This window comes from Teleopsis dalmanni, chromosome 2 (assembly GCF_002237135.1).
Source record: "Teleopsis dalmanni isolate 2A chromosome 2, ASM223713v2, whole genome shotgun sequence".
Taxonomy (NCBI): domain Eukaryota; kingdom Metazoa; phylum Arthropoda; class Insecta; order Diptera; family Diopsidae; genus Teleopsis; species Teleopsis dalmanni.
Window position 1 is genome coordinate 140708116 of NC_051847.1, and position 10552 is coordinate 140718667.

Genomic DNA, 10552 nt, shown 5'->3' on the forward strand with positions numbered 1-10552 from the left:
TACTCATAACGTTATGTTATATTTTTTTTAGCGTTAATTTTAATGAATTCAATGGAATTTGAGAAAAAAACAAATTTCTTAATATTGAAATATGTTTATTTTTGCGTTTGTAATTAAAACCTGCTTGCACAGTTATAAGCAATTAAAAGTGCTGTGGTCAAGACAATGGAATAGATTGATTTCTTCAGAACTAAAGCAAACCAACTGAATAAATATTTTCACAGCTTAAATGCGCAACATTATTATTGCATTATATTTTATAGTTTTAATTTTTTAAATTTAAAACATTTTTCAATAATCGTAAACCCAGCCATGTGAAATTGAGTTGGATAGGAAGAGAACCAAGTTCGATGTGAACACTGAATTAGTTAATATTGGGCCTAGAATGTCATATCATCTTTATTTTCATATCATAATAAGTATTTTCGATATGAATATATTTGTTGTTATAGTAGCTGCACTAATATATAATCCATATTTTCAACAGGACTTTAAGATTTCTATATAGGTTTTGCAGTAATTCTTACTACATGTCATTATTGTTATAAGTCGTCAAAAGAATATCGTTTAAGGTTATTTATTTTTGTATTTTAGAAGTATTGATTAAACATTTTCGAGTAACGGTCTTGGATCCAGTGCTTGATAGTAAAATTTCTTTAGGACTTTAACATTTCTATACAGGTTTCCGAGTCATTTTTCGTACGTGGCATTATTCTTATATTTCGTCAATAGAATGTCGTTTCGGATTATTTTTTTTTTATATTTTAGAAGTATTGATTAAACATTTTTGATACATTGTTTGCTAGTAAAATTACAAGTGCTATTATTATGTAGTTTTAGTATAATGTATTGATCTTATCAATCGTCAGCACGATAATATTCTGGGTTTCTTCATTTTGGAAATGTTAATCAAACATTTTCGGTAAACGGTCTTCAATCCATATTTTGGTAGCAAAATAGTATATTAGTGCTAATACATAAGTAATTTTGTTAAAATGCGTTTTTTGAACCGGCGATATAGTCACGGTGATTTAGGATAATCTCGATAGCTTCTATAAGGAGAAAAATAATGCATTACGAAAAGTTAAGAGATTTACATTAAGACCAGGGAGATTTTGTTTGGGTTAAAATATGGCCAGTTAAAGAAAGTGTGAAATAAATAGGGACGATTGTTAGATTAGTTTCTAAGTAAAGATTATTTTTACTTTCTAAAATTTACTTATTTTATTATATGTAATTTTTTGGATTTCAATAGTATCTTAATGTACAAAAAATAGTCTTCTTTTTGCCTGTTACCAAACTAGTTATCATTACACATTATTCTACCTTTAATAATTAAACAGGCTAATCTTTAGCTTTAGTTAGTAGTACTACATAATTTTAAACACACTGACCAACATTTAATAACGAAACTGTACACATATATAGCTTTTCAATATTAAAGGTTTGTAATGTTAACGCGTTTTTATTTTTTTTAGTTCATTTTTAGAATTCATTTTTGTTCCCGTCCATATGCAAAATGAATAGCAATAAAATATAATTCCTTACCCTCAATACATTCTTACACCTAAATAGTCTCTTGCCGTCTCACTCTACCATCACCTATCTACATTTTATACCATGTATACGTCTTTTCATTTTATTTGCTTTATAGATTTCTGTGAGCCACAACAACAATAGCATTATTTCTCACAATAGAGATATCTCTTTTCTTAACTGATATACTTCAAGCTATATGCTTATATATTTGTTTACTTTCTCATACTAAGCCTGATTACTTTACTTAATTTTACATTACGGCTGATCTGCGGCATCAGTTGGGATAAAACGTTGTTTACACAAAAAACAATACCGAGAATCCGTTACAAATATTCGCGGTCTTATATATTTTAAAGATATTTATTAATCTCTGCAGCATAGGTTACCAATATCATAATCGGAAAAGCTGACTTGGAAACGATTAATTCTTTCAAATCATAACAGTTTCGTTACCAAAACCTGCATGTAGATATTGACACTATGTCAGATTAATGCTCTTTGCATATCACTCAAATGGATATCGGCCAATCATCTTTAATTTTGGAGAACATTTAATCTCTTCTATACATAAATGTTGGAGAATAAAGAGTGATAAATTGAAAAAAGTAGATGGGATAACGATGGACTTATAGCGGACGAATTCGTTGTCTAATTGCTTGTGCTACATTATTACGATAAACAATAAATTATTATCTTATCTTGTCTATTAACTCTTAACTGTATATGTTAATATAGCTGCAAAACTAAAGGTAATATTTTAAGTATTATAAATAAGCTCAGATTTTAAATTTATTTTATTATTTCAGATCAATTGTTGTTGATATAGCCCAAAAGGATGTTTAAAGCAGATATTATCGTGACAAACTATTGCCAAAGAAAGCTTTTGAATTGATATTGAGATCGCATATCACAATGGGATATTATTCTATTTTAACAAAAAAATTTAACGTACATGGAAGGGTACTACAAATCAATATAGTTTCAAAAATCTTGCAACAATTTGTAAAAAAATATATGCCTTGACAAGCAGACAATTTCAAGTCGTATTTTATTGATATGGGATTTATTATGGAACGTTGGAATAATCACAAGTAGTTATAGCCGTGTTAACAATAACTACAATATATTCTCAGTTGGATATGTTTAAATATCGTTTGTGAATCAAAGAATTGGCATATAAAATTTCTTATTCCACATTTAAACACTTATGATAACAACAATAGCTCAAACAAATTAAGAAACATATAACAGCAATACAACTATTGGAAATACTTGTTTATCGTGTGGCTCTTAAACATAATCGTTGAAATCGTTGCTGTCAGAATATATACATTATGTCGAAATGAAATAGTCAACAGCAAGAATTTGTAGAGTCTACATGAATGTAATAGATCTTTGGCCAATAATGGCAATTCTACAAACATATTAAATAAGAATAAGTAAGTTGAAAATCGGCTGGGTCTACGTCAAAAAAAATGTCGGATCAGAGTGACTGAAACTCAAATGGTATTAAATGCAGTAAAATATTCAAAATATTATTGAAAGTCTTTTTCGACGATGCTATGTCACAACTACACATTTATAAATGATGCAGACAAATTCATGCCGTTCAAATAGGTAACAGCGGTCGGGTGTGCGTGCCAAAACCATTCGTCAATTTCGACAACCAAGTGCCGTTTACCATTCTTAAAAATGGCTATACCAGCAGATCTTCATGGTTCACCACAACCATAAGCAAATTTTATAATACTAAAAAGAACGCTCGAAATAAAAGTTAAAATTCTTAAAAAAACAAAACCGACTATAAAATAATTGCGACGTAATAACGGATTATGGTTGATGTAATTATCATTATAGATGCTTTTTAACAAATGGGAATGTCATACGGTGAAACAATTTTCACAAATACTTTGGACAAGCATGAATGGTGGTAATAAAATATTGTTTTAAAATGACAATCTATATCGCGGGAACTATGCTATTCTCCAGAAATGACATCCTGTGACTTCTGTCTATTTTTCATACGGTGAAACAATTTTCATTATTATTTTGAATAAAAAACAAGAGGCAATTAAATTTCTTCTGAAACGACTGGATTTCGCCGGAAGCACGTAATGCTCGACAAATGGCATCTTGTGGTTTCTTTATATTTTTAAAGCTAAAACGACATTTAAAGGACAGTAGATGAGATAAACGCTAAATCTAGTTGGTCTTCGACTTCAAGCTTTCTATATCTTCAACATCTCTACAACTAACAACGAAAATTTCTTAATTGTTTAGTACGCTTATAACATCACCAGGGTTAATTTAAAAAACATCTATCCATTTTAAAAACATCCATCTGAACTACATAATATATTATCGATGTTAATGCACTACCGTTGCGTTGGTTTCCTACACTCTAATTTAATTAAGAAACACAATCCTTTTTTGTGTATGTATTTTGATGTCACTTTCCATCATCACTATTCCTCAGTTACTGTACTTGTTACTCGACATCGTGAATACCATTAATATATTTTGGTATTGCGACTTATTTACTTGTATAAGTTTTTTCCATTTTTTAGTGTAAAATTCGAAAACTTTTTTCGTGTTTCTTAAAATGTAAACAAAATCAATTTAATTTTTTGCTTTTCATTGAAAGAATTGCGCATTTTCCTTTAAACTAAAATGCATTAAAAAAGCTATAACGGAAAATAATTTAGTTTATTGTTGGCTTTGATGATAGCAACAAGTGTATTAATATAAGACAAAAGCCTTACGGCTTTCAGTAGCTTCAAGCTACTTCAAAAAAATGCAATAAATTTATTTATTTCAATTCCCGAAAATTGGCCTATCGAAGTTTGTTTTTATTGAGTTGATAAAATTCTTTAATCCCTAACGAGAAATGGCTTGCATGGAATTAGAACAACTTTTTTACCGGAAACGAAATTTTTTATACTCCTTTGCGCGTCATCGTTTCTTCCTATTATGTAAAAGTTCGGTAAGGGTAATGTTAAAAAAATGTAATATATATAATAATGAAAATTAGTAATTAAAACTGCTAAGTTATTAATTATATCATTATTTCGTTAACTACCATATCATTATTATTGTGTTTCTATGAAGCTGAATCATTACCATTTAAAGTTAATATATTATGTGTTTCTAATTTATTTTTTATTTAATTTTTTATTTATTTTATTTCCTATTATATTATTACAAAACAAGGTATCACGTGTTTATTTTGGCAATAATTATTTTGTGTCTAATAAAATTGTACATTTGCCAAATAAAAACTTACTTAAAATACACTAAAACAAAGTACAGCAGAGGGAAAATAGAATGACTTCTGTGAAAAAAAGAATTGTAAACTTTCTACTAAAACATTTATTTAATAACTGTTCACATTTATATATAAATATTGATTTATAAATTTTATTTTATATTTCAGCTTGTACGTGTCCAATCTGCTGAAGGAATTAAACGTATTGAAGTATCTCCAAATTCAAATATCAGGGAATTCTTTGATATTATACAGAAGAAACTTAAAGTTGATGGATTTGGTATATTTAGAGAACGGAATTTTATTACTGAGGTTAGTTCCTTATTTTTAATTAATTTAATTGTATTTTATTAATTACTTTTTTTTTTATCAATATTCATCTTATAGTTGCATATAAATACACCACAGAAGGTTGGGGCAATTCTCAAACATGGCGATATGGTTTACTTAAAACAAATGGCTGGCAACTCCATGAGGGTAACGAAATAAAATAACTAAATCTTTATTTTTTAATTTCAATTTTAATGTAGAGAACTAGTACAGTTGCTATTGACGATTTTGAAACTTCAACAGCAGATGATGTGCCGACAACAAGTGCTAAAGAATTTAGACCATCAGTAAATATTACTGAAGATGAGGTCGATCTATTGTTAGCAAAAATGGATGGTCTTATTCAACGTGAGCGGGATAGCAAATTGTACGTAAATTGATTTTTTAAATATGTCAAAATCAATACACTCTATATATATCACATTACTACTTAAACGTATACGTATTTTTATTATAATTTAAAATCATATTTCATATGTTATCATATTAATCATATTTTTATAATTAATGACTTACGCATAATTTATATATTAGATGTGTCCTTTGCCGTTTTCGATTGGTAAATCTGGAATAACGTTTTCAATCCAGATTTATTTTTAGTGAACTTTTGTTTTTTTCTCGATTACGAAATCTCGAGCAAAATGTATAACACTTGAGATTATTTGTAATAAATTAGATCTATATATTTTGCCAGAGTAGCAAGATTTTCCTAAAATTAATAACTTTTTTATCTGACTTGACAGATAGAGTCTGATTTGATCCATCATATGTGTTTATAAAAAATGTAAATGCTTACAAAAATGTTAAATGTTCTCTAAAAACGTTCGATTAGGCAACAAATTTTTACAGATCGAGAGTAAATATAGATTGAATCCAGATTTACTAATCGAAAACGCCATTTATATGTATATTTCATTATATATTTGTTCATACATACAATTTATACATACAATACGTATATAGTATATATGCAGTGTATATGTATATTTGTTGTTATGTTTTTATAAAATTAAAAGTGATATATATATTTACACTTTGTTTAAATATTTGTATTTCAAAGTTTACTTATAAATAAACTTTATAAAGATTATATTTAACTAACAATTAAACAGTATATATTAAGCTACAATGTGTATCTGAGTTGTATTAAGTTTTTTGATAATGTAATATTTAAAGTTTATACCTTTTGTATATTTAAATCGATATCTTTGTACTTTTTTTTATTATTTTTTATATAAACATCTATATAGTTCATTTTTATATATCTTTATATATCTATTTTTCATATGTATTATATGTATGAATATATTTTATAAACATTTATATAATATTAAATATATTTATACTATATATATTTGTATTATATCTATTTATATTACAAACATTTATATAATAATATTATATATATATATTTATATGTTTATTTATATGACATATATTTATATTATGCAGTATGTTATATATATTAATTTATATGCTGGTATGTTATATATAAATAATTTTAATTACCTGAATTATAATTATTTTGTTATTTATTTTTGTGTACCTATTCCATATAATATACTTGAATGCTAACGTTATTTTTTATAATTCAAATTTAATTGTATTTAATTATTTAAAAAATCGCTTCTGATAATGACTGTAACATGTTGTTTTGATTATTTATTTTATTTCTAATTTTTTTTTAATACATTATAATTTATTATAAATTTATTGTTTATATTGTGTTAGTTATATTTCTTAATTTTAAATTCAACTGTACTTTTGTCTAATAATTTAGCGTTAACATTAATTTTATTTGTGTTGATAAATTATTTATATATACCACATATATATTATAATTTTGGCATCATTCTGCATCTTTATTTTGTTATGATTATATTTGTATATAATTTATATTTCTTCTTATTATTGTTTTTGAGTTAACACTAAAATTATTTTAAAGTTATCTAAGAATAAGAAACTGGACTACTAATATAGGTCCTTCGCCCTGTATATATTTTATATATATCACATATATATATATTGAATATATAATTTTACTTTCTTTTATATTTCTTTATATTACAGTTAAATTATTTTGTTTAAATTATTACTTTAATACCATTATTTTAAACAAGTCTTAATATATAAGCGCAGTTCTTAATACACATTTTATTAAAAACTGTGTTTTAGGTATAAATTTTAATTTGACTGTAGGTGGAGTAATTTAGTTATGATAAAAATTATTATCAATTCTTTTGGTATAATAATTTATTTTTATAAATTTTTTATTATATAAAATTATTTAATATTGTTGTTTATATTAAGATTAAATTTATTTATATGCGATATATGTTTTAATATTTTTAGTTAATTTTTATTGTATTTTATAAATTTTTATTATATTTATAGATGTTTTCTACTTGGTTATTCAATTTTGTTATATTCCATGTCATAAATTTTTTATTCATTATTTTAATGTAGTTTTTTAATTAATGTAACTGTTGTTATTAATATTTAAGATGCCATCATAATGCTAATGGTCGTTGCTTACATTGTTCTCCTCTGGAACCATATGATGAAACCTATTTAAAAGATCATAAAATTAAGCATCTTTCATTTAACTCATATATACGTAAACAAAAATCTGGTATTGATGGTAAATATGTAGCGATGGATGATATTAATTGTCGCATTAAACCTGGCTGTCGTGAACATCCACCATGGCCAAAGGGAATCTGCTCCAAATGTCAGCCGTCAGCTATAACTTTAAATCGTCAAGTTTATAGACACGTTGACAATGTTATGTTTGAAAATACAACAATAGTGGAGCGTTTTTTGAATTACTGGCGTGCAACAGGTCATCAACGCTTGGGGTATCTATATGGTACATACGAAGTACATACCGATGTACCATTAGGCATACGCGCTAAAGTTGCAGCAATTTATGAACCACCACAAGAATCAACTAAAGATTCTATTAAAGTACTACACGACGAAGGTGCTAAAGATGTTGAGGAAGTGGCTGCAGCGTTAGGTTTAAAGAAGGTCTGTATCATTTATAATTTTTCATGTTAATAAATTGAAATAAACTAAAAAATAAATTTATTTTTAATTTGTATTTAAGATTGGATGGATATTTACTGATCTTATTACTGAAGACAGTGCAAACGGTACTGTTAAACAATTGCGTGGCATTGAGACTCATTTCCTAACAGCTCAAGAATGTATAACTGCTGGTGAACTTCAAAATCGTCATCCAAATCCTTGCAAATATTCTTCAAGTGGTTATTTTGGTTCGAAATTTGTTACAGTTTGTGTTACAGGTTTGATTAAAAATTTTAATTCTATAATTGTCTTTAATAGCATTAATGCATTTATTTGCTTTGTTATAGGAGATAAAACTAAACAAGTTCATATGGAAGGATATGCAGTTTCTGCACAATGTATGGCTTTAGTGCGCGATAATTGCTTAATACCAACTAAGGATGCTCCTGAACTTGGCTATGTTCGTGAATCATCAGATAAACAATATGTACCGGATGTATACTATAAGGTAAGTGTAGTGCAGTAATTTAGGAGAGATTAAGTTTCTGTAATATTAAATAATTATTAATGATTATTACATTGTTTTTAATTATATTGTGTTGTACAGTATAGGTGTACATTATGATTATTATTTATAATAATTCAAATCATAATTATTTAATATTATTGACACATTTTCATATGTGAAACACTGCAAATTCCCATAATTACAGTAGCTTCTACACATTGATGCTTTTAATTACAGTGTATATATTTATATATTATATTATACATAGTAATATATTATAATATATATATTCATATATTGTATTATATATATTTATATATGATATTATATATATTTATATATTATATACATATCATATAAATCAGACCTAAATGTAGATTTTAAATTCTGTTTAAGATTCGATACAGCTAAAGCTAACATCTGTATATATTTTAAATTTTTTTTATAAAATCAGGTTTACTTTTTCCGTATATATTTATTTTTTCATATATATGTATTAAAATTTAGAATAAATCTGTTTGTTATCTGGCGCTCCATGACCAGAAACCATCCATTACATAACATACATAACCATTACATATACATACGAAATACTTTTTGAAGACGGTTTTCTATTGAGTTCTTCTTTTTCAGTGATATAAAAGAGGAGTCTAGTGTTCAGTATAGAAAAATAAAAATATCTGTTCACCTTTAAGGTTGGGAACATAAAAAAGTTTTATTTGCTCTTTCTCTTTGAATAGTGTTGCCACACAGTATTTTATACTTATTCATTTACAAGAAAATCTTAATAAAATATATCGGACTATTTTCATCGTTTTCATCGACTTGCGACACGGTGCATTGTCTTGGTGGAACAAAACTGTTTTCTTCGTCATATGAGGTCGTTTCTTTGCGATTTCGTCTTTCAAACGCTCCAATAACGCTATATAATAGTCGCTGTGATGGTCTTCCCCTTCTGGATATAGTCCATGAATATTATTCCATGCGCATCCCAAAATACAGACGCCATAACCTTGCCAGCGAACTGCTGCGTCTTTGGTCGCTTTGGGCGGCTGTTACCGGCTGTATGCCACTCAGCAGACTGCCGATTTGACTCTGGAGTGAAATGGTGGATCCATATTTCATCCATCGTGATGTACCGACGCAAAAACTCCGACTTATTGCGCGTAAAGATGTCCAAACAGCTCTTTGAATCATCGATTCGTTGTTGGAAAACACATTTTTCATACCCAAATGTTTGTGTATTATGGTGTGTACACTGTCTGCTGATATCTGTAGAATGTCAGCAATCTCCCTCACTTTCATTTTACGGTCGAACATAATGATTTTCAGTGTTTTTTCAACGTTTTCCGGAATAACAGCGTCATTTGGCCGTCCAGTAGATGGAATGTCATCGGTGTCTGTACGACCACGTTTGAAGTCGGCATACCAATAACAAATGCTTCTTTTTGATGGAGCAGAGTCCGAATAATGTTTTTCAAGCCATTCCTGGCATTGAAGAGTATTTTTTTTCATTAAAAAACAATGATAAATCAGCACACGGAATTGCTTTGAATTCATTTTTTTTTTGAAAACTCAAAAGTAGCGTCACTTAAAGCACTGTAACTTGTAAACAAATGGTCGGATTAACATATGATTTTGACAGTAAGCCTAAAAAGGTTGCCACTTTCGAAAAAAAATATTTATTTAGTATTAGTGCCGCCATCTATGTGTCAGTCACACACATTATTGAACGAATTGTTAATTTGGTGTATTTCATTTGTATCGTTCGTTTAATATAATATGTTAGTATTGTTTCTTCTACATATCTATACATTTTTCCAACTTGAGCTGTGTACCTAGGGATTCATACTGAAAAAGTTTGTTTATATATTTTTTGT

The 10552-nt window shown here is 27.3% G+C and overlaps 1 protein-coding gene across 1 annotated transcript in view; it reads left to right on the top strand.

Moving 5' to 3' along the window:
- The window catches only part of LOC119675841 (nuclear protein localization protein 4 homolog), a 9960-nt gene extending 1270 nt beyond the window's left edge, over positions 1-8690 (top strand). Inside the window, exons 3-8 of the mRNA XM_038087059.1 lie at positions 4973-5116; positions 5192-5281; positions 5335-5501; positions 7639-8164; positions 8244-8442; positions 8512-8690. Of these exons, the coding sequence (XP_037942987.1) occupies positions 4973-5116; positions 5192-5281; positions 5335-5501; positions 7639-8164; positions 8244-8442; positions 8512-8690 (1305 nt within the window). The remainder of the gene's footprint in view (positions 1-4972; positions 5117-5191; positions 5282-5334; positions 5502-7638; positions 8165-8243; positions 8443-8511) is intronic.
- The last annotated feature ends 1862 nt before the right edge of the window (positions 8691-10552 follow it).